The sequence below is a fragment of the Manacus candei genome, unplaced genomic scaffold, assembly GCF_025592945.1.
Source record: "Manacus candei isolate 608988 ecotype Guabito, Panama unplaced genomic scaffold, ASM2559294v1 h1tg000037l, whole genome shotgun sequence".
Classification (NCBI taxonomy): Eukaryota; Metazoa; Chordata; class Aves; order Passeriformes; family Pipridae; genus Manacus; species Manacus candei.
The window spans coordinates 10,290,089-10,313,086 of NW_026138085.1; the positions used below are offsets into that span (position 1 = coordinate 10,290,089).

General features: G+C 45.7%; 3 protein-coding genes across 3 annotated transcripts in view; all 3 read left to right on the forward strand.

The window, feature by feature from the left end:
• The window catches only part of LOC127473973 (ovoinhibitor-like), a 225,811-nt gene that overhangs the window by 34,369 nt on the left and 168,444 nt on the right, over nucleotides 1–22,998 (forward strand). The window lies entirely within an intron of this gene.
• On the forward strand, nucleotides 3,200–7,581 carry LOC127473980 (double-headed protease inhibitor, submandibular gland-like). The gene is made up of 8 exons (XM_051794266.1): nucleotides 3,200–3,371; nucleotides 3,858–3,880; nucleotides 4,445–4,578; nucleotides 4,830–4,875; nucleotides 5,784–5,911; nucleotides 6,052–6,100; nucleotides 6,806–6,927; nucleotides 7,416–7,581. The coding sequence occupies exons 1-8, from the start codon at nucleotides 3,314–3,316 to the stop codon at nucleotides 7,459–7,461; spliced, it is 606 nt and encodes a 201-aa protein (XP_051650226.1). The 5' UTR covers nucleotides 3,200–3,313; the 3' UTR covers nucleotides 7,462–7,581.
• Nucleotides 10,854–15,015, forward strand: LOC127473982 (serine protease inhibitor Kazal-type 6-like). Its single transcript, XM_051794268.1, has 4 exons — nucleotides 10,854–10,911; nucleotides 13,016–13,047; nucleotides 14,001–14,113; nucleotides 14,861–15,015. The coding sequence occupies exons 1-4, from the start codon at nucleotides 10,854–10,856 to the stop codon at nucleotides 14,904–14,906; spliced, it is 249 nt and encodes an 82-aa protein (XP_051650228.1). The 3' UTR covers nucleotides 14,907–15,015.

The following is a 22,998-nucleotide window of genomic DNA, read 5'->3' on the forward strand; positions in this document are numbered from 1 at the left end:
GCTGTAAATTGAATTTATGTTCTGATAGAAGATCCAGCTCTGCCCCCGTGTGCAGAGGTCTGGGAACAGCAACGTGTCTGAGAGCTCTTCCAGTGTTCCACATCGCCAGTCAACCGCAGAGGAACGCAGTTTGCGCCGGTTTCTACAGCAGCACAGGCTTGAGTGTGGTACTGCTTTGCTCTCGATTATGGTGTGACAGCAGGGTACCGGAGCAAGGACAATGATACCTCAGCAGGAATAACAACACGTGGACTTGCATGCACACATCCACCTTTTTTTTTTTTTTTTTTAAAAAAAAAAAAAGGGGTATCATTGCTCTTTGTAGCCAGATGAAGCCTGTGACAAGTTTTAAACTAAAGCAGGGAACATCAATGAAGAATTCTGTAGGTCGTGGTAGACTATGGACTTGCTTGAGATAGGGAATCTCAAGACAAGAGCGAAAGCTTCCCTGGAGAATATCACTGCTATGGGAAGAAATACTTCTGGATTAGAACGTGGGTAGAATTTCCAGAATTATTGGAAATTTACCTTAATACAAGAGAACCCATCATATCACTGCCAACATTTACCCCATTCATGTGGCCATAACCTTCTTGAATGTTTGCCCTCTAAGAACCTAAAACAGCAGGAAGAGTTTTATTTCAGCTTTTCTATGGATCTCATGTCTGTAGAAATGCTAAAATAATCCTATGGTGAAAACTACTTTAGTGAGCCCACTGTCATGATATTCCTGAATCTCAGAATCACAGAATCTCAGAATCACTGAATAGTTTAGGTTGGAAGGGACCCCTGGAGTTTATCCAGTCCAACTCCTCTGTCAAGGTAGGGTCACCTGGAGCAGGTGACACAGGAATTCATCCAGGGGGGTTTTGAATGTCTCCAGAGAGGGAGACTCCACAACCTCCCATGTATCTGTTCCAGTGCTCTGCCACCATCAGTGTAAAGAAGTTCTTTCTCATATTGAGGTGAAACTTGTGTTTTAAGTTTAAGGCCATTACTCCTTGTCCTGTAGCTGGGCACCACTGAAAAGAGTCTGGCACCTTCACAAATATCACAGAGGGGTTTGGGTAGGTGGATGCACTCTGCCCTTCCCATTTGCAACACATGTGTCACATTTCCTGAGGCTCACTGTCTGGGAACAGTTGTTTTTGACTGTTCCTAATGTCTGTTTTCAGCCCATCTTCTTCCCCACAATTACTCCTGTCCTGTTCCCTCTGTTTCCTATTAATGTTGCTCCTTGTGCAATCTCTGTTACATCTGCCCCAGCAGCTCTCCCAGCCCTGACCTGGCTGCTGTCCATTATCTCCCATCCCTTCCACAGACCCTGTAGCAGGGCTCCTTATTTGCTTCTCCTTTTCTCCCTGCTGCCCTGTGAAGTGGCAGGAGTTATGGGAGGAGAAGAACTGCTTTTGGAGCAGTCCTGGCTGGCCACTCAGACCCTCAGAAGCCGCATGGGGATCAGAGGGGATCTTCCCAGGGGATCTTCCCAGCGGATCTAGCTAATGAAAGGGCAGGTGTTGGGCAAACATGAGAGCAGTGCCACTCCCTGGCAGATACCTGCCATGCTCAACAGCTCCTGTGTGATTTCAGTCTTGCAGGAGAGGAAACAGAAGCATCACAGCTTCTGCTAGCTGAGGATCTCTGATCTGGAGGTGGGTATGGAGAAGCTCAGGCTGCAGGGCTGAAGAGGAGACAGACTCTGTTCCTGTAGCCTCCCCAGCCACCACAGAGCTGGCAAGCACCACATCCACCAGCAGCTGGTGCAAGTTGTGAGGAAGCTTTGTTTTCAGGTTTTGGCATTCCTGCCCCTGGAAAATAATAATTATTAATGCTTCCGTGACTAATGCTTCCTTTCCAAATATGCTCACAATCAGCTCAAGGAATCTGAAAGTCAACTCACTCAGGATACTAAGAATGCAACAGAAACAACTTTCAAAGGAACCCTTCAACTTGTGATATTTGTGAATGAGATCCAAATAGCATTATTCATTTATTTTTCAGGAAAATGATTTCATTGATGTAATCAGGCCAAATCCCACAAGCTCTATTCTGTGACTACAATTCCCTTACACTTTCAGCTATGTTTTTATGATTTATCTGCTCATGCCAAGTGTTGAACATCTCCCAGGATAATAAGAAAACCAATTCTGATTTTCTATTTAAAACTCAGGCTGCCTTTAAGCCACATGTATGAATCAAACCTCTTCTAAAGCACAAACAAGTTCCATCCGTCACTTCCTTCCATGACTACCTTAAATCAAAAATTTATTATTTCATGCAATATCCCTTATTTGTTTTTCCATACACCTGTGATAGAGTTGAACCACTTAGCAGAGCCTAGCACATTATTTATCACTTATCTTCCCTAAAACACGACTTTCAGCTGACACTCTAAATTTAATGCCATATAATTGTGGGGGAAGGGGGGAGCCTAACAGCTCGCCTTCTGTTTGCAGCTACTGGAAATTTTTCTGGAATGTCTTTGGTATTAAGAAGCCCATGTCACCTGCACAGAATACCACTTGCTTGCCATTAATAGGAAACGTTATCCCAGTACAGATTTAAGGGTATTTATTCTTATAATTTCTTAATCAGACTAATGCCCATTCCCAAAAGATTAATAATTCTTGCTCCTTCATAAAATTGTCTTATAAACTTCTGAGGTTTTAGGCAATGCTTTCCTCTTGTGATGACTGTTTCCTTCCTGTTGGTGAGAAATCCAGTGTACCAGAAAATTACAGCAGAGAGTGTGGAGAGATTCACTGAGCCTTCAGAACCTTTTAAGTACACTGATGTCTGCCAAACCCCAGAGTTGATGTCTGTAAAAGCTTAGAGTGTCCCATGATGCTGTTCCCTCACTCTGCTGTACCATGAAAGTGTCCTGGCACCCCATTCCTGTCTAGCATGTGTGATATGGTGTGTGTAAGGCAAACACTTCCAACAAATGGTTTTTTTTTTTTTCCTTCCCCAACTTCCATACGTAATTTCACAACATCCACTATTGAGACAGTGCTCCTGTTTGCAAAGTACAAATCACTCGTTGTACAGAAGGGTGGCTTTGTTAACAAGCTGGGTGTAGCTCAAATTTTTGTTTAATTCTTCTGGGCATCTCTCTAACAAGCAAGTATTCTTTAGAGCTCGACTCAATAATCAATACAATTTTCTTAGTTTACAGAGCAAATAATTACTTTCTGTGATGACTTCACAAGGTCGGGGAGATGTATATATATAGTGGGGACAGAGGAGGCTGAGAACCATCCCCAAACTCACGGGCTACAGACTCTCCAGCAGCAGCCGTTACAGCACCGCCGACATGAAGATGGCAAGTAGCATTGCCCTTCTTGGGCTGGTCCTTCTTGGCTGCCTTTCTGGTAAGTCATTTTTGCTACAGTCTATGCTGGCATCTCTAGTCCTCCCAATCCTCTGCATGTCTATATACATCCTTAAGGAGAGTGCAGCCTTTTGGGGATGTGATGATTTAGGAATACGTGGGCTCTCTTTTAATGAACATCACCCTTACACAGATAAACACTATAGATTGGTAGGATCTATGTCTGCTTTAAGTTTATGAGCCTTAGTGGGGATAATAATGATTAAAAAAAAAAAAGTAGAATATTTTATGTCCTGTTTCTTCTTTAGTGAGTCAAAATTCCTGGTTTCACAAATAATTGAGTTTTTTAATTTCAGTATATAACTTCTCATTTACTTAGAGTAGATAAAACATTTGGGAAAACAATCACTTCTCAATAATGAGAAAGTGTATTTGGTTACTCTGTAGGTAATTTGATGATTCCAAAGAACTTTAGTCAAGGACATTGTACAATTTTTATATTTTCTAATCTCTGTTTTTATTGCAGATCTTGCTGTTGCTCAACAACGGGTGAGTAGTAGAATTGCTTGTGATTTAGTCTTGATTTCTAAGTCTAGATCAATAATTCATACTCACACTGCATTCCAGGGAAGGCTTGAGGAAAAAAAAAAAATTAAAAATGGAGAGCGAATAAAAAGAAGTGCCCCTAAGTGCACCTCTTCTCCCCAACATAAGAAAATACCTTTGTCAGAGAAAGATAACTTACCATGTTGATGATTAAAAAGACAGTGATTAATAATGTAGAGTGAGAGTCAGCACAGCACAGAGTGCCAGCAGAAAATCTATATGACTATTGAATAACTGCCTAAATATCTTCCCTGTCTTCATTCCCCAAGGAATGATCATTTTTGCCTGTAATTCTCACCAAAAGTACTTTAAGTCTTAATAGCAAAAAGGTGCTTTCATATGCTGTAAGATACATGGTGTATTTTGTTCTCTCTCCTCTTCACCTTGGAGGAATCATAGAGAAAAAGAATAACCATCAGTAGCCTCCCAACGCAGCAAAAACATGATTAGCACAAGCTAATCATAGCCTTCTCTCCACTTGGAGACATTACAAGTCCTCTTTCTCAGGCCTCCTGCAGCACATACCTGTCTGGATTGTCTGGAAAAACCATGACTATTGCCTGTCCCCGCAACTACAGCCCCGTCTGTGGAACCAACGACCGAACCTACCCCAATGAGTGCTCCCTCTGCAAGGATTTCATGTGAGTAGAAGGTCTCCCAATAACCTACAATGCCAGTTCAAGCAGCAGGCAGAAGCCCTTGGTGTTGTGACTAATCGTGGGGTGGACTAGATTTTTCTTAAGTTTCTGTCTTCCCTAATGCTCATGATCTTCCATGTCAAAGCTCCAGAATCTGATTAATTACTGGGGCTTTACGAGTCAAGAGACTTGATGATTGAGATGACTACATGGTATGAAGAGATTAATCTTTCCTTCTCTCTTTCTCCCTCTAGCCGTAACCGTGCCCTTGACAAGAAACACGATGGAAAATGCGTTAAGGTACGGTCTGAGAACGGTTCCTTCTCCTGCTGCTCTGAGCAGCAGTGGGTGAAATTACGGCAGAGATCTAGACACAAACCTTGCCTAGGATTAATTCTGTACTGAACCCACACAATTTCTTACTGTCAGAAATCGAATGAAAACGAAGAATTTCAAATTTGCAAGTTTTTAATTTACATTTTGTTTGAACTGTTAAAATCGGTGACTTTTAAAGTGCAAAATATCTTCTGTATAACACCAGACTTTAGAAAGGAAACTTTTGATTTTGAGAATGTTTTGTTCAGTGTTATGAAAACACTTCTTTTCAGATTTAGACTTAGAGGCTTCTTGAAGTTAAGAAATTCCCAGAGGAAGTTTGGATTTTGACTGAATCATAATTTTGTAACAGAAAAAATGATTCTATTGGAATTTCTATCATAAAGTTTGTTTATCAATATATGGAGCTACCATGAAGTGGTAAAGCATGTCTATTTTTAGTTCAGAGAGAGTAAAGAAACACTCTGGCTGTGCAATTTAACATAATACAATAACTTCCATTTCAATACACTCGGAGTGATTGCAGAAACAGTGAGCTGAGTGTAAACTCCATTTTCAAGAGGCATTGGTACATTGCAGCAGAGGTTGCTGCTGCATAAGGTATTTTAGGCAAAGATCCTTCACAGTGGCCTTCAGGGTGAAAATCCCCAGGATGACAGCAATGAAGCCCACTTCAGGACAGATACTCCCTGCTACATCCACATGCAAGATTTTTCGTCTATGCTCCTCCAACTCCACCACACTGGGGCTGGAGAACCCTGTCCCCTTGAAGCTCTGGAGAAAGGGGGAGATGTCTCTTGTGCCATGCTCCATTACACAGGGCTGATGCCAAGGGGAGCAGAGATTAAAATGCAGTTCTGTGACTGTTTCAGGTCGACTGTACTGGTCACCTGAAGCCTGGCAGTGGTCTGACCATTCCCTGCACCCAGACTTACTCTCCCATCTGTGGCACCAATGGCGTTACCTACAGAAACAAGTGCCTCTTCTGTAGAGCTGTGGCGTAAGTGAAGGGTCTGGGTCGTGGGATGGCTTTCTGTATCAGTAGCTGCTCCTCTTGGTATTTGGAGCATAACAAGGTAGTTTGACTCATGAAGCAGCTGCACTGTGCTCATTCATTCTCAACTCTCTTTCTTTCCAAAGGAGCGGACTGGAAGTGAATCTGCAGAATTATGGACAGTGCAACCAGCAGGTAAAGCTCAGATATCTGCACTCTTTGCTGCTGTCACCTTTTGCAACATAAATTCACTGATTCATAACTAAATAACAGAATGCCTGCACTGTCCTGATGCATTTGGTCTGGGAATAGGATTTGAGGAAAGTAGTTAAAGGATGTCAGGGTCAATAGGTATTGAACCAAATCCACGGTTCAGATATGTGGTCCCCTCTCTGACCTTGGAACACAACAGGCAGTGGGTGCTGAGACCTTCATTTACTGGGAAACTGGATGAGCAAGAGATGCTGTGTCATCCTGTCTGTGGGAGAGCAGGAGGGTCCTGTACTACCAGCCTTTATTAGTAGTGGTGATTTCCCAGGTTGGAGTACTTGCTGCAGTGGGGTTTTTGACCACCTCCTTTCTGTTCACTTGTCTCTGCTTGCCTGCTGAACCAGGGCAGGCAGTGGGAGAGCCAGCCTGGAAATATCAGCATGGTCATTTCACTACTTATAATAGTATTTATTAGATATTTTTGCCTCCGACATCTCCCTACTTCAGGCATTTCCAGGCAAGAACATTCTCTGCCTCTGAGTTTGCAGAACTGCTGGAACAACAGAGCCCTGCTCCTGAAAACTGCTTTTATGCTTTGCTCTATCATGAATATTAAATAAACATAAAGCACTTATGTAGGAAGATACAGGGAACAAAAGCTTTAAAACCTGTTTTTTGCTCCATTATTAGCCACAGTACATTGACTGCAGCCAGCAGAAGGGCATCAACATCTGCACCTCTGAGTACAACCCCATTTGCGGTTCCGATGGCACAACTTATGCAAACAAGTGCCAGTTCTGCAGCGCAGTTAAGTAAGTACAGAGCTCACCATGTGGCCATGAAACCAGAGTAGCTGGAGCCCACACACACTGGTGGCAGCTGGTGTGGAAGCCCCAGAGCTCCCATTAGCTCCTTGATAAATCCATCCCTGCCCTGTGTTCCTCTCCCAATGCTCACTCCTGTGTCACCCCCTAGGCACTGCAGATCTTAAGCCTGAGTGAGTCTTCTCCTTCCCTTGCAATTAAAATCAGATTCCCGCTTGCAGGCTCATAGCATTGCTGAGTCCCTCCTGGTCAGGGTAATTGAAACTGTGAGGCAGGAGATGTCCAAAATTATGGGGTTTGTCCCAAATCTCTCTAACATATGAAAGTGTGTAACCCGGGGAATCAGAGAAGAGATGAAACACTGAGTGAAGTACTTAATAAGCTGGAGAGCACAAGGGCATTTGGCTTATTTGGGTGAAGTTAGGCCACGAAAATGAGATCCATGTTTGTAACTTTGGTCTCTCTTTCCTCTTCAGCCGCGGCCGTGGAAATCTGCTCTTCCGCCACCAGGGCGAGTGCTAAGCGCTGGAGCTGGACCCTTCATCATGACTCCTCCCTTGCAAATTCTGCAATCAAACACGCTCTTCCTTGCTCCCTCGACTGTTACGCATTGGTCTCTGCTTTGATCGATCAATAAATTAAATGCAGCCACAATCTTTGCCATGGAATGTTTGGTTTTGATTCTATTTTCATGGTGTTCAGGCTTTTGGGTACATATCTGTCAGGCAGGAGAAGTTGTGGAATAAACCACAGTAAAGAGCAAAACTTAATGCACATCACACACTCACCCAAGCCCTCATGAGAGAATGTCACTCTGTAGCAAACCATCAGAAGAGAAACCAGGCTATAAAGTAGTGCCACTTTCCTAATTTTGACGTTTTATAGAGTGCAAATGGATTTGTCCTTGTTACAGCTCTGGGACTGGGAGGAACTGATCCTTTTAGGGGCCTTGACATAGGGGGATGGCCCTGAGAAAGTGTGAAAGGTGGTCATAGTCAGCCCTACCTGGCCTCACCTGGGCAAGGGGCGGGTCTGGGGGTGCATTATAAAAAGGAGGATTATGTCAAAGGGAGGAAGGGAGGGAAGAAAATTAGGAACTGCTGCTTCCTTGAAGGGTGTGTCCACCGAGACTGTGCTTGTCAGCAGAAAATTGCAGCAAGCTACGCAAGGCTGTAATGAGCCTAATGAGAACCTGAGGAGAAATTAGACTGGGCTCAGGCTTTCAGCTTCTTGAAGAAGAAAACTGAAAAGCTGTACTGGGGGTATTTGAGGCAGAGATAAGGCAGGGGACCCTTTGGGAAAAGGTCTTGGATTTTCTAACTCCAGGAAAGAAGGGCCAGCGGATGTGTTAGTAGCTCCAACATGTTTTCTATCTTGGGAAAAAAGGTATGGAGATAACATCTTTGTGGGAGCCTAAAGAACGCACTGGAGGAGCAGTGATACATATGAATGTTCACGATGATGTGCCATGTTTTTGGGTGAGTCAAGGAGTTAATATGCAAACAGCACAGGCAAAAATTCCCAAGTGCCATGGCTCACACATTCCCTTCCTCATCCTTTCTCCACCTCCCATTCTCTTGTTATGTAAAAAAATAGCTCTTGCTAAGGCTGATATTTAGGACAAAATCTGTGACTTCTAAGCCTTTTCTTTGCGTCTTGCTTCCTGAAGAAGATAATTTCTTGACAAGGATTTTTGTAGATAAAGATAAGAGGCTCGTTCTTCCCCTAGAACCAGCCCAGAGCAGTGCTTCTAGGAAGAGTAATGAAACGTCTTATTTTCAGGTGGTTTTGTATTAGTACAGGCAGTATAAATCACATTATGGCTTTATGACTGCTCTTAATAAAAGACAGACTGAAGAGTCATATGAGTCCTCACTGTTTACCTGCTTGTGTGTCTGAAGAATAGTTAAGGAACAATAGCTGGTGGATGTGAACAGACACCTGTCAACACAGGACAGAGCTTGGCTATGATTTCTTGTTGGACAAGAAGGTTTATAGAGTGGCCACAGACTAGTGGAGTTTTGGCTACAGAAGGAAATTGTTTTCAATGGCGAGGTCCTACAGTGAAGCTCCTCTGTGGTGGTAGTTTCTGCCTGAGGATTCCAGATACTTTCTTAGGAGCTCAGAAGGCTTTGGAAAAGCCCAAAGAGGAGCTCACCTGCAGCAAAAGGGAGGGCAAATGGTGAATATGTGATTGTATTCCAGATGCCTCATGAGCCTATAAGCAAGGACTCTCCAGAATATGGAAAGGTTTGTAGTATTTAAGTCCAAAGACTGGCCCAGCATGGATTAGTACTCAGCTTGACACCAGCAAGACTTTGCCCAACTAACCCTTAGGATGCAAAACAAGATCCAGGTGCCCTTCTTCTATCCCAGATTGTCAGAGGGACAGAATTCCCTCACCTACACTGGCAACTGGACTGTTCAGATGTTATAAAGAAGGGGAAATGGGTAATAACAATAATCGCCAGCTTGGTAATTTAGTCTTTTCCCCTCCTCAGCCCGGAAGGGGTTGGTCCCTGCAGTGCAGTTGCTGAGGCTTTAGCCAGTCAGTTGTGCTGCAGCAACTGAAATGTTTGGGCAGATAAGGGGCTGAGGCATTAAGGCTGTGGTCATGAACAGTGACGTATGAAACTAGAAAAGGCAAACAGGTAGTGCTGTGAGTGGCAGAACCGAGCGTGGTTTTGAACGGCGCTGTGGCTGACGGACTTGATAACTAAATTATATGAGAGGCTGTGTTGTGAGCTCACACTTAATAGATATCTGAGGATTCACCTGTCAGTCATGGTTTCTCTGTTGTGTGGATTTTCAGATGTCTAGCGAGCTGAGAACTGTAATGCTTCCCCAGATGTAGGGCGTCCATAACATTGCTTTCTCACAGAAACTCCCTCCCTTGCTGGCTTGGGGTGTTAATAGCATCTTTCCTCTGTTGCTAAAAAATGTATGAAAATGTCTTTATTATTTTTAATTTTTTTCACTCCTGTGTAAAATTTAGTTGGCACTAGTGGATTAAAAATTTACTGGGGCAACCAACAAAGAGATATATCTATACACATCGCTGTCCTAAGCTTTGTCTCCTTGGGAAAGCATACTAACATTTAAGCTTATTCTTATCTGAAGAGGTGTTTGGCAAATGGTGCAGCTGAACACAAATCCTTGCACAGCCTCAGCTGGAAACAGAGCTCAGATTTCCCTATTCCCCATCAAATTCCCTTCATTGCCACTTGATGTGGGAGCAGAGCCCTAACATATGTTTGGGAATGTGAAAAACTGGAAAACATTGACAGCTAGAGTTTAAATAGTTCAGGGAGGAGAGTCAGCAGTCCTATCTGGGACTGTGCACGCAGCGATGAGAGCATGTCACATCTGAGTGCTTCTCCACCCCAACTCAACAAATTTAGAACCATCCTCAAAAATAGCCAGGGAACAACGTATAATTGGTTTCACAGACAACACATTCTCATGCTGTGATTTATTTCGTAATGTCTAGTGAGTGTCATCATGCCGCACTCAAAGGCTCGGAACTGGCATTCAGCAAGGGCCCAGAGAATGAAAATTACCAGCTTCCCCGATGAATCACTGCTTTGAAAATTCACCCTTGTGAGAATCCTGTGACTATTTGGAAAAAAAAATAATTATATTACAAACCTGCCTATCACTCATATAATTATCCCTTTCTAGGTTTGATGTGGACAGGGCAGCATTCCTTAAAGCACAATAAACTGGCCAGGACCAATAATGGCTTTAGAAACCAAGTGGAGAAGTTCTCACAATTAAGGTGGGGAATGAGGACAGCTATGGACAGGCACATAAATACACAGAAGGGCAGGTCTGTGTGCACACTGTGGGCTCCGGGGCTGAGACAACACCTCCTGCTCTGATCACTGGGCTTGGACTAAAGAGCTACCTGCAGCATGAAGGCAACAGGTGCCTTAGTGCTTCTCAGCCTGCTGCTGCTCTCTTTCTTCTCTGGTAAGTGATCTTTTCCCTAGCCTAGGAAAGAAAAAACACCCAAAACCTCTCCTGACAACAAACTTCGGAGAGCCTTGATCACTGGCTGACAGGCTTGAAGATAAAGCTGAGCAAGTAGAAAATATCTGCGGAACTTGCTCACTCATATGACATATTTCCACTCCTTGTGTGCCTCCACAGTGAATAACGCAGCGGAGGTGTCACTGGGAGACAGAACAAGCAAATTCTGAGCATGTCTTCAGCAAATGTACCAAAGCAGAGTGTAATTATGAGTTTTTGGTATGAATGTTCGCTGGAGAGTTTTGCTGAACCAGTTAGAGAAGAACTCACTCACCTCAGGGTCATCTGCTCTTGTTTTGATTCTAAGCATCTTGGTACTTGGTGTTTTCCTTGGAGATGTGGAAACGTAATTAGATGAAAGTTTCAGCATTCATTGATGTTGCAGAGAAAAGCTTGAAAATTAAATTCAAATGTCCTCAAGGAGTCAGAACAAAGAGGGCAAATTAAAAGGATTCAGCGACTATTTATCTGGAGATTTACACATCTCTCTGTTGATGTGGGGAAGCTGAGTGATGATTTTTGAACATATAGACCATGTCAGTGTTATCACTTGCTTGAGTCCAGCTGACCCAGGTCTGCAAGGTTTGTGGCAACAGATATTGAAGAATGTGTGGAACAATAATTATTTATACTTGTTTTTCTGCGAATAATTTGAATAAAGAATCCACTTGAGAAAATGGCAAGCTGTGCATGGAGAAAAGAGGTGAATTGCTTTGTACACATTATTCATTATGAAATATTCATCTGTCCCTAATTGAGTCTTAATTGGGACAGGGTTTTGTCAGAAGGCTTAAGCTTCCTTCCAAGGCCAGGCAGAATAGCAGCAAACTTTGTGATCTCCTGTAAAATAAACAGATGTCAAGAGGCATCATCACAAAGTCTTCTGTAGCTGCATGTAATATTTATAAGACCTATCTAATGAGCTGTTTTTTAAATAATATGCAGATAGCCACACCAATGCCTTTACCATTAAGGCAGCCTGGCCAAACCTGAGGACAGGGTAAATGTGCCAGCACCAGGGATAAAACACTAAAGGGCAAAAATAGTAGGGGAGGTTGATGGATGATGTTTGAGCTGACTGAGGGCTGAGCAGGATTTCCATTGGGGAGGGTGGAGTGTAGGACAAGGCCCTCCTGTCTCCTGTCCCAAGCTCCCTCCTGCCCAGAGCCACCAGAGCAGCATCACAGTGACCCCACTGACCCAGCAAGTACAGCCTCAAATCCGAACCTCCGCTGCTTTGTGAGATGCTGGGAATTCGTCCCACAGTGCTGTGACCCAGATTCTGTGAATCTGCATTCAAGCCACCCTCGAGTGTCAGGCTCCCCCTTAGAAACATGGCAGGGTTGCCCCATTTCACAGCTCTGACTCAACCTACACACCTGACTGCAGGCTTTGCTGGGAAATAATATAAAGAAGATGGATTGATCAGCTCCAAGCTCAGAGCCTGTGGTTACAGAGAGTGTTTTTGTGCTCGTACTGACCGACAGTGCCTGTTCTGCTCTGCATCACCCCATGACATTTCTCTGTGTCTCGCCCAGGATGAGCCTGTTCTGAGAGAGTCTCTGGGCTGTAAGGTCTCCTTCTCCATGGCATGCTCCTGTTAACAGTACTGGCCATTTGCACTGTTCAGATATGCAGGAGCCTAAAAGCCTTAAAAGCCCATATAGCTTTAAAATCTCTGGGAGCACAGCTCCAGATCTGATATGGCAGCTTGCTTCCCTGGGAGTGGCTGCCTTCCAGGAGACTGGGTTATGTGTCTGAGGTGTAGTTAGCAGCTGAACGACTGATTTCATGGTATTTTAGTAACATTTTTCAAAATACAAAAATACTAAAAAGCAATTAAGGTAATGTATTTCCTGCCCCCTCTTCTGCTGTGCAGGATGATGGAGTAAGAAAAACTTGGAGTATGTTTCACTGTGATTTGCATAAAGGGTTTATGACTTTAGTTCAGACTCTATCAGAAAGTAATGCTGATGCATAAAATCTCTGTTTGGTTTTTATTTTTTTATTTTTTTTTTTTAATTTTTTTTTTTTTTTTTTTTAGTTCCAGATGTAGCAGGTCAAGACATTGAAGAGGTTAGTGCTGCTGTTTCTGCTTGCTGAATCTGCACTTCATAGAATTATGGTATCATTAAGGTTGGAAAAGGCCTCCAAGATCATCGAGTCCAACCTTTAACCAGTCACACCTCGTCAGCTAGACCATAACTCTAAGTGCCACATCCAGTCATGTCATTCCACTTTAGAGGAATTTTTTTTTAACCAAAATCTTGGTTCTTGCTAAAGAGTTTTTTAAGTCTGCTGAGAGCAGGTGGGCCCTTCCAAGAATTCCCAACACTGGGGAGATCATCACTACACAGAGGATCCTATGTGTGGCCATGTTAGGAGGTAGACTAGGGAAAAAGATGGTTGGTTTAGCAAATGTTTCCCACAGCTGCATCTACCCCTGCTTGCACAAGGGCAATGTTTACACACTGCACCACTTTTGACTTTGCTCCTCTGTCCAATCTTCTCATGAAACAAATGGACTCTTGGGTGTTCTATTCCCCAAAATTAAGTCCATCACTGGGACTTATACAGAGACAGGATACCTGTACACTTCCTGGGCACCATTTTTAATTCACCATAGACTATGTTTTTCTCCTCCTTCCTCTGGGAAGGCAGAGGTTCAGCAAGAACCAAGCTGAGTGCAGAGTTTCGCAAGACGCATGAAGCCCTGCAGGAGGGAGGTAACTTGACTCCAAATGCCTGACAGAGCATCAGTGCTGACTCTTCTCCTGCATGCCTAGGCTAATCCACTCCTGTCACTGGGAGATCAAGAGTTCTCCAAGGTGACTACAGTTTCCCTCCACAAACGTGGGGCAAAAATTCCCCTGAAACTCTGCTTCTGCTCATTTCTGGGAGGGCTTTTTCTGTCTGTGTCATCACTTGTCTGAAAAAGCATTACTTTAGTGACCTTGTGTCCAATTTGGAAAGTGAAACAAAGAGTATGGGAGTCCTGAAAGGTTTTTTTTTTTCAATTTCTTGTGCAGATTTGTAAAGAGTTCGTAAACAGGAGCGTGTACTGCACGAGGGAGTCCAACCCTCACTGCGGCACTGATGGCATCACCTACGGGAACAAGTGTGCCTTCTGCAAGGCAGTGCTGTAAGTGACACAGAGGGAATGGAAATAAGAGAGAGTTGGCTTCATTGCCACGTATCTAATGATGTTCTTCATGGAGGGGAGGCCCCGCATCCAGGCTGCTCCTGTTATATGGACCAGGTCCTGTATCATGCCAAGTGGAATATTTCCTCCTTGGGGCGAGTTAATTTTAATTCATTTCTAGGCATTGCAGGCTGCTGGTTGCCATGCTGAGAGGCAGCACAGGGCCTGGGAGGCAATTGCATCCTGCCTGTACCTTCCACACGCACTAAATTGATGCACAATTCCCACTATATGCCACAGGCTGCAGCTCTCACTGCCCACACTCCTGGGTACTGAGAAGTGCCTGGAGGAATGTGGGAGCTGAACCATGCCAAGCTATTCCTGAAAAGTCTGAATGAACTTTGTGGAACAAGACACAAGATCTCAGAGGGAGAACATGATGTTTCTCCTTTTCCTGAGCTCTGTCACCTTTTAAAGGAGATGCAATAGGAGCCAGCCCCCCTGGATGGAATGTGCTTCTAAAATATATTTTTTTCCTTAACAATCCTTACACTTAGTGTGCACTTAAGGCTGTCTTATCCTAGGGAAAATTATGGAAAAAGGAGAGGGGAAAATGGCTTGATATTCCCTGCAAGGCACCAGGTTAAGCTGGCACAAGTCAGGCCTGTTGGGATGGATGAGCTCTTTGTCCCACACTACTGTGTGTTATCTGGTGCTTGGCCTAAGTCTATCTCGCTCTTTTTACAGGAGAAGTGGAGGGAAAATAAGATTGAAGCACCTGGGGAAATGCTGAGTCCTCATTGTCACCGAGCAGCAAGAGCTGAGCCCCTGTTGGCAGTGGCTGCACACAGCTGTGCCTGGACACAGGAGCAGCCTGCCCTCGCCCCTGCTGTCTCTGCTCAATAAAATAAACCTCAGCACGGTTCCTTGGCTGGACTCTTTTTTCCACAATACCCAGAAAAACGCTTTGATCCAGCCGTACTGGAGCCTAATGTACGGCTTTGCTACCCCGCATTGTTGCATCACCCTCCTCCCGGGAAGAAAGGCGCTCCCTGTGCCGGAGCGGCGATTCCCACGGCTCCCGTGAGCTGTGTCCTCCCGTCCCCAGCAGCCACGGCTCTTCTGTCCCGTCCTGCCTGAAAAATTGTCACAAGCTTGCCGGGCAGCCAAGCAGCCCCTGCTCAAGGGCTCCTGCCCGACTCTCCCCATCGCAGGGGGTGGGTGAGAGCGGGAGCCCCCATTCCCTTCCCAGCCTCCCTAGACATGTTCCTTCCTCTCTCAGAGGTTATTGTGGGAGGGTGACGGGAGAGCTGGTGAACAGTGTGACTGCATATGCCTCATCTCCTTTGGAAAGCAGAGACAAGCAAGCTTGAGGGTAGGGAATATTGCTCCATTTAAGCCTGCACCAAGATAATGGCAGGTGGAGGCTGGTTTTAGGCAGAAGCTGCAAGGCTCTTCTTCCCAAATCAGTCTTTTTATCTCTTCCTTGTAAGAGAACGCTTTGTCTTGAAAACTGGGAACTCACTAGCATTAGTTTCCTGCTGCCAAGTGGCTTCTCATGCTAATAAAATTATATTTAGAAGAGCACCAGATTGTATAAAGTGTTAATAATTTAAAAAAAAAAATATTCCCTGAAGGAAAAGAGCTGTGGGCTTCCTCCTCCCTCCTCTAGGATAAATTCTCCCTGAATCATACACAGACCTTGATTTTCTAGGCACAAATGTTTGCATTTATTTAACATTTTTAATACACATAGACTTAGTCCTTTCTTTACTTTTCACACTGCTGCCCTCTCTCTTCTTCCTGCTGGCTGGAAAATCCTTCTTTATGCAAACATAAGAAACGTAATTCTCTCCCCGTTCACTGTGAAAAATTCTCACAGGGAAATACTTGTGGCATCCTCTTGTTAAAACATTGGCAGCAGATCAATGGGACACCAGCTCCTTCATGTTAAACACTTAATTTTCAAAGGGAGCTTTAGATTTTATCATGAGCCTCAGGGGTCAACATCTTTTGCAAGCACCTAAATGCTGAGCACCTAAACCTCTGGACCTTGTTTGGACAGAGCTTGAGTGTTTGCCTCTCATTCCACAATCCCCGCTTTGAACTCAATTGGGGCACAATGCCTAAAAAGAGAGGCCTCAGCAATGTGCTCAGCACACCTAATGCCAGCTTCTCCTCTGATAATCCACATAACCCAATTCTGGCAAATCCTTTGTCATTTGGTAACTTCTCAGGCAGCCAGCCAGTGGTTGAACTGCACAGGCAAAGCTCCGAGTTGGCTGGTTTGGAGCTTCTTTTGGACCAGCTGTCTTTGATCCTGACATTTTTCCCATCCCAGCCTACTGGATTCTTGCAAAACCTGTCACCTCTTCTTTGAAGCAGACCAACCCTCTCTGTGGCCCAGTTGTACAGCCTTGGCACTTGTTTGATTTTAAATTCAGAGGTTACATTAATAAACTCAACAGCAGGACACTCAGAACATGGGCAAGATTGAGGTAAGATGCTCAGGTGGTCACAAAGGACACACTGGGAAAGTGGGAAGGTCTTCCTCATCATTCTTCCTTCTTGGAGCAGGATGACCTCCACAGATCCTCTCCTACCTGAGTTATCCTGTGGTGATCCTATTACATTGTGTGGCTCTGGACCAGCACCATATTTATAGTACAGGAGCAAAAAGACACCATTTTTAAGAAAGAAAATGAGAGAGGGGTTATGGGACATCTTTATACCTGAGATGGCCCTCAGTGACTCCAAATATCTCACAGCATATTCCTGTATCTAATCCTAATTTTTGATCTTGATGTTGAGATTCAGAGCTCACTGTTTAGTAACCATCCTGTATTTTGCTTTTTCAGAGCAAATAGCAACTAAAAACACCTCTGTACCTCAAAGATCCAACTACCATCCCCTCCACCTGTGCTGGGGAAGTGGAGGGTGGGACTCATCTGCTTGGAGGAAATTATTTCCCTCACTTAGAGAAACGTGTCCCTGGGAGAGGCCAAGAGAGGCAGCACTACAGCAAAAGAACCATTTCTGTCACGGTCCGTCCTTCTGGCAGAGTGGGCACCTGGCTCCGGTTAGCCAAGGTGGCAGGGATGCTTTGGTGGTGCTGGATTCCATTCACTTTTGGTTTCAAAGTGCTGGGATCACCTTCCAGTGGAGCTGATGGATGGATTCCTGGGAAAGGGCAGGAGTGCAGCAGTGGCCACAGGCTGTCCAGCCTGAACTCCCGTCTGTGTCTGGCTGCCTTTCCTGACACACACCAAACCAGAAACCCAACCTTCAGCCACTATTTTTACCTTGATTTCCTTCTCCTACATTCTAAGTTGTGTTGGGCTTGGGTTGTTTTTGTGCATTTTTTTTTTTGACAGCTTTGAAAGGTGAGTGAGTCATGGTACATTTGAGATCTCTCTTTTATTAGATAACATGAGCATCTTCACAGCTTTTTCTCTCCCTGGGGAAGAAGGGGCAGAGGCTGGGGTGGGAGCTGTCCCAGCAGCTGGGTCGCTGCCAAGACCTGCCCCTTGCAGCAGAATGAGGGCCTGGTGCTCCCCACATCTCACTCAGCCCCCTCAGCAGTTAAAATACAGTAAGAATTAAATCTGTGCCTGGTTGCTCTTACTGCAAGGAGGCCATTGCTCGCATCTGAGCACCCTCCTGTGACCAGGCCGTGCACATGGCAGGGGAAGGATGTATTTACACCTCACAGCTTCACTCTGCTGGTGATGCAGCTGATGTATTGCTGTGTCCAGCCTCTTGGCCCATTTAACTTGTGTGCTCAACTTCTTCCTCCTCCTCCCCCAGCACAGACACGTGTCACTGTCACAACTCAGTTCAATCCTTTGTCCTACTTTTTTCCCTTGACATTCACAGTGTTTGACAAGGCTTTTCAAGCTGCCATGGGATGATCCCAGGGTGGTGGTGCTGATGGCAGGGTTCCCACAACCCGGCTGGGGAGGAAGATCTGGACTTGGTTATCATTCCAGTTCACCCTCTTTTCCTTAAGCAGACTGAATCAGGATGGAAGGGACTTTGGTCCAACCTGCTGCTCATGGCAGGGTCATTGCTGAGGTCTTATAAGGTTGCTCAGGGCTTTATCCAGCCTAGCATTGAAAACCCCCAAGGGTGGGTGTACAACCTCCCTAGGCTGCCTGTCCCAGGCTTTGACTGTCACTATGGTAAAGAATTTTTTCCTTGTACCCAATTTCAACCTCTTTTCTTTCAACTCTCTCATTTCCAAACCATGTACCACCATGAGGAGTAAGCTGGTTGTTAACCAGCAGGATGCTGTTCTGTCCCCCTGAAGTCTTCTTCTCACCAGGCTGAACGAGCCCACCTCCTCTCGCTGAGCAAATGCTCCAGCCCCCCACTCCCTTGGTGGCTCTTCACTTAACTTACTCCAGTTTTCCAATGCCTTTTTTATACTGGGGCAGGGCCCAAAACTGAATAGGGGAGAGGAGGCTGAGCTATGGGGACAGGGAACATGATTGTTCAGGGAGCAGGTGGGAGACCTGTAGGAGTATTGCAGGGGACTGAAAAGATATAGATGGTGACAATTACAGGGAGGATATCAGTGTGTATTGGGTCCTTTAAAGATTAGACAGCAGCTGAGCCTGCTCTGGGGTGAAAGGGCCCCCAGGTGTTCGGGGTCAGCCAACAGTTACCCTGCACGCCCATCACACCCGAAGGACTTAAACAGGAGCCCAGGGAAAGTATTCTTCTTTTTTCACAGACTACAGAGTGAATAAGGAGGTGAGGTGGTGTGAGAGTGTTGGTGCTTGTATTTGGTTGTTTTTTGGGAGTTGTTGGGGGGGTTGTTGGTTGCTTTTGTGGGTTGTTTGTTTGTTTTTTTCTCCTGAAATAAGCAGTGTAGTTTAGGAGCTTCTCCTAGGAGCAGCTGCAGTAATTGTGTCTGGTGTAGGTGTCTTATGAAGCTGCTCTACAAATGGTGGCAAAGACTTATAAAATGTGGTAGACAAGAGTTACCCCAATACATAAAGGAAGAACAGGGGAAGCATAAGATTTACCCCTATAAAAAGGCAGATATCACAGGAAGAGATGCTTGTTTTAAAACTCCAATGATGAGATAGTGCTTCAAGGCATGTATTTGCCTTTGGCACCCATGGGGCAGTGAGGGAAGGTCAGCTCCTCAGGACTTTTCAGGAAGCAGGGCTTTGGCAGAGCCTTAATCAGCAGTTGAAGGATAAGTTCAAAACTGGGCTTGTGCTGGGGCTGAAGGGTGCCCTGCCCAACCTGAGGATGGCTCCAGACAGCTTCAGGAACTGTAGCAGGGTTGAACTTTGTACCCATTTTGTGGAATAAGGGTTTCCCAGGGATGTGGAAAAGCGCTAGTGCTGTGTAATGCAGTGCTTCCCTTTCTAAGCTAAAATTGCTCAATTAATTTGGAGTGAACAGAAATGTTGATTTTGTGACAAGGGCTGGCCTTTCTGACACTCTTGGCCTTCTTCTCAAATGATTTTGTGCCTTTCTTTGGGAGGGTGATTTTGGGAAATCACCTGCAATGAAGCCGTCGGCTGCCTGGGAGCTGCCCTGCAAACGCATCCTCAGTTTCTAGACATACCCTAAATCCTTATGCACAGTTACACCAGGCCAGTGGGAGCTCCAATTTTGTCTGATGATGGCTGACTAGAAAGGAGCCAGGAGAGGCTGCAGAAAGTCACCCGTGCCGCTCCCCTGTACCCGCAGGTCCATCCCTGCCCGAAGGATGCGCCGTTCCCGGGCATCGGGCTCCCTCTGGTGACCGCCGGGAGCGGCGCCGCTCCGGCCCCGAGAATTGGGGACAGATTTTGGTCCTGCAGGACAGGCTCATTTTGGAGAGAAGCTCTAATGTGTCCTCCTTGTGCCAACCTTTGGGAGCAGGTCAGCCCTGCGAAATTGAGCACAGTGCAATTCTAGTGGCCCTGATGCTCTGCCGGAGGCGTGATCAGGCTCCAGAGCTGGTTTAAACTATCGAGGTCCCCAGCACGGGAAGGACATGGACCTGCTGGAGCAAGTCCACAGGAGGCCACCAAGATGATGAGAGGGATGAAGCACTTCTCCTACAAGAAAAGGCTGAGAGAATTGGGACTGATCAGCCTGGAGAAGAGAAGTCTCTGGGGTGACAGAATTGTGCCCTTGCAGAACCTGAAGGGAGCCCACAAGGAAGAGATGGAGAGAGATTATTTACAAGGACCTGGAGTGATGGGACAGGGGGAATGGCTTCACACTGACAGAGAATAGTTTTGGATGGGAAATTAGGAAGACTTTGAAAATGTAGGGGTGGTGAGACACTGGCACAGGTTGCCCAGGGAAGCTGTGGCTGCCTCATCCCTGGAAGTGTTTGAGGCCAGGCTGGATGGAGCCTGGAGCAACCTGAGCTAGTGAAAGGTGTTCCTGTCCATGGCAGGGGGGTTATAACAAGATAATATTTAAGGTCCCTTCTGGCTCAAACCGTTCTATGATTCTATCAAATACTGTTTAAATGTAGAGGGGCCCACAGCAGAGCTGTGCAAATGTTCCTCATATTGCCCCAGCCATCCTCCTTTCAGGATGGGTGTCTCTATTAGCCCATTTCTGCTGAGCTCAACAGCTGTTCTTGCAATGGATCATACTGACAGATGCAGGCAGGGAGGCACTGGTGCTGTGAGCTGACCTAGTAAATTCATTCTGTTTGTTACTTGTGTCTTGGCTCTCCCTGCCAGCAGCTGGTCTTCCCCTGCTCCTGAGACAGCTGTTGGGCCAGGATGCTCCTGCAGGGCCCATCGAAGAGCTCAGGCACAGGATGCAGTCTCAGCATGTACCCTTCATATAAAATGACTTCCTTGGCCTGAGACTACTTAATCCCCTGTCTTTCTCAGGCTGTTGCTCACATTTCCTGGAGACACTGGAGGAAGAAGTTCGGGGACAGAGAAATGCTGCTGAAATGAGCTGGGCTTTGTATGTCTAGGATTTGGGGAATGATTTTGGTTACTCTGCCTAATGCAATTATTGAGATTTAGTGTCAGTGGTGTGACTCCAGGCATGACACACTTGCTCCCTTTTTCACTGAACCCAGCTGAGACTTGGACTCTGCCTCTGTGAAGCTCTTCCCCTCTGTTAAAGCTGTGAAAAGGGAGAAAACCGTTGCCTGAGCAGCTGTGGGACAGCACAGCCACAGAGTTGGTGCAAGTCCCTCCACCCCAACAAGGTCTCAGAGGACCTTCTGCTGTTTGCTGTTTTGTCTTGGTGGCCTTTCCAGGTCCTGCTAATCGCTTGGAATGCTCCAGGCCGTGGTGGTATCTCTCCAAGGCCTGGCAGGATGAGCACATTGCAGAGCGCTGGAGGGGGCAGAGTGCAGTACTGGCCATGGACACTGGATGCTCCCACAGACCAGGCAGTTTTATCTTGTCTGTTCAGTGCAGTTCAGCTTTGTCCTTCTGCCACCAGGCTGTGATCCTTGCAATGAAGTTTATGTAAAGCCCAAGCTCCTGGACTGTAGTGATTAGGTGAGACCTAAACTTCTACCTCCCTAAACACATGTATGTATTTCTATATACATTTATATAGTTTAAGCCCATCTGATATGAGGTCAAACCATGACTCAAGAAGTAGGCTGACAAAACTCAAAGACAGAAAACCAAACTTGTTTGAAACATCAGCATAATGTTGTATTGTAGGGGAGAAACAATTTTGGTGGACTAAATCCCAGGCCCTGTTTTGTTTGTAACTCTGATTAGCCCTGGGTCATGTCATGCAAGTGTTCCTCTGGTAGCTCCAGGAGTCTGGTAGATGCCACAGATGCTGAGACAAAAATATGATCCTCCTTGCTGAGCTCTCATAACAGCCCTTATTCCTGCCTCCACAGGAGTGGAGGAGATGAATGTGGGGAGATGAATGTCCAGGGCGCTCTGTAGGACATGAGTGTGGGTATGAAACCCTCTGCCCACCTACAGCACGATCAGGGCTGGGGAGGGATGGTAGGACCTGCAGATACCACTTCAACCTTGCTCTGTTGCTTTTGGGGCACGTCTGTGTTGTCTTGAGGAAGTCCTGTTGTGTCCATGTTTCAGTGAGACTTAGGAATAGGGAAAATGCACTGATCCAGGGGTCCAGGAATGGTTTGAGTGAGTACATTTGCTGCTAGGTCCTTATAGAGCTAGAGAGACTGATGCTGGCTGCAGGAACACCCTGCCCTGTCTCTTCAGGTAAGATCAGGTCACTCTGTGCTGTCTCTTGCCCCTGTAAAGCTGCTGCAATCCAGCTGTCGCTGGCTAATTGGCTCTGGCAGAAGCTTTAGCTCAAAAGCTCCTGTCTGGTTTCCTTCCCAGACTTTAGTACACTGCATGTCCCATGCCTGTCCCAAGCTTCTGCTCAACTGTGGAATGGCAAGGCAGGAAGGGGGTGTAAAGCTCAACTGATTCTTGTGAAAGATTGATCAGTGCTGGAAGCTCTTCCCGTGGCTCTCCATTTGCACTGGTTACTGCTGAAATTGTCTGATAGCTTAGTAATGTTGCTGCTCTCTGGCTTGATTGAAGTGTCTTTGGAGGTAAAAACGTGACTTATTTTCCCTCCATAGTTTCTGGAATTGTGCCCTGTACTTGACTGAGTCACGCACTGTGGGTCTGTAATTATCTGTGCTACCTACATATCCATTAAGGGATTTTATATGTTAATCTCACAAGAGCTACTGCTCATTTTGACGTTTTCATCTTACTGGTTGCCCATAACCCCTGCAAGCAACATGCTGGGTTAACTGCAGGGTGAGTAGAGATGCAGCAAGCATTTCTCCTTGTCTGCCTCTCCCTAACTCGCCTTTATCCCTGATCCCAGATGTGCAGGTGGGATCCCAGCACCCACCTGAGGCTCCTGGACCAGCACCGAGCTGTGGGGCTCTTGGCACATGG

Bases quoted from the DNA above. Each gene is read 5' to 3' on its own strand.
- LOC127473980 (XM_051794266.1), top strand. From the start codon at position 3,314: ATGAAGATGGCAAGTAGCATTGCCCTTCTTGGGCTGGTCCTTCTTGGC. The intron at 3,372-3,857 runs GTAAGTCATTTT...TTTTTATTGCAG, and splicing joins CCTTCTTGGCTGCCTTTCTG to ATCTTGCTGTTGCTCAACAA. The intron at 3,881-4,444 runs GTGAGTAGTAGA...CCTCTTTCTCAG, and splicing joins TTGCTGTTGCTCAACAACGG to GCCTCCTGCAGCACATACCT.
- LOC127473982 (XM_051794268.1), top strand. From the start codon at position 10,854: ATGAAGGCAACAGGTGCCTTAGTGCTTCTCAGCCTGCTGCTGCTCTCT. The intron at 10,912-13,015 runs GTAAGTGATCTT...TTTTTTTTTTAG, and splicing joins GCTGCTCTCTTTCTTCTCTG to TTCCAGATGTAGCAGGTCAA. The intron at 13,048-14,000 runs GTTAGTGCTGCT...TTTCTTGTGCAG, and splicing joins CAGGTCAAGACATTGAAGAG to ATTTGTAAAGAGTTCGTAAA.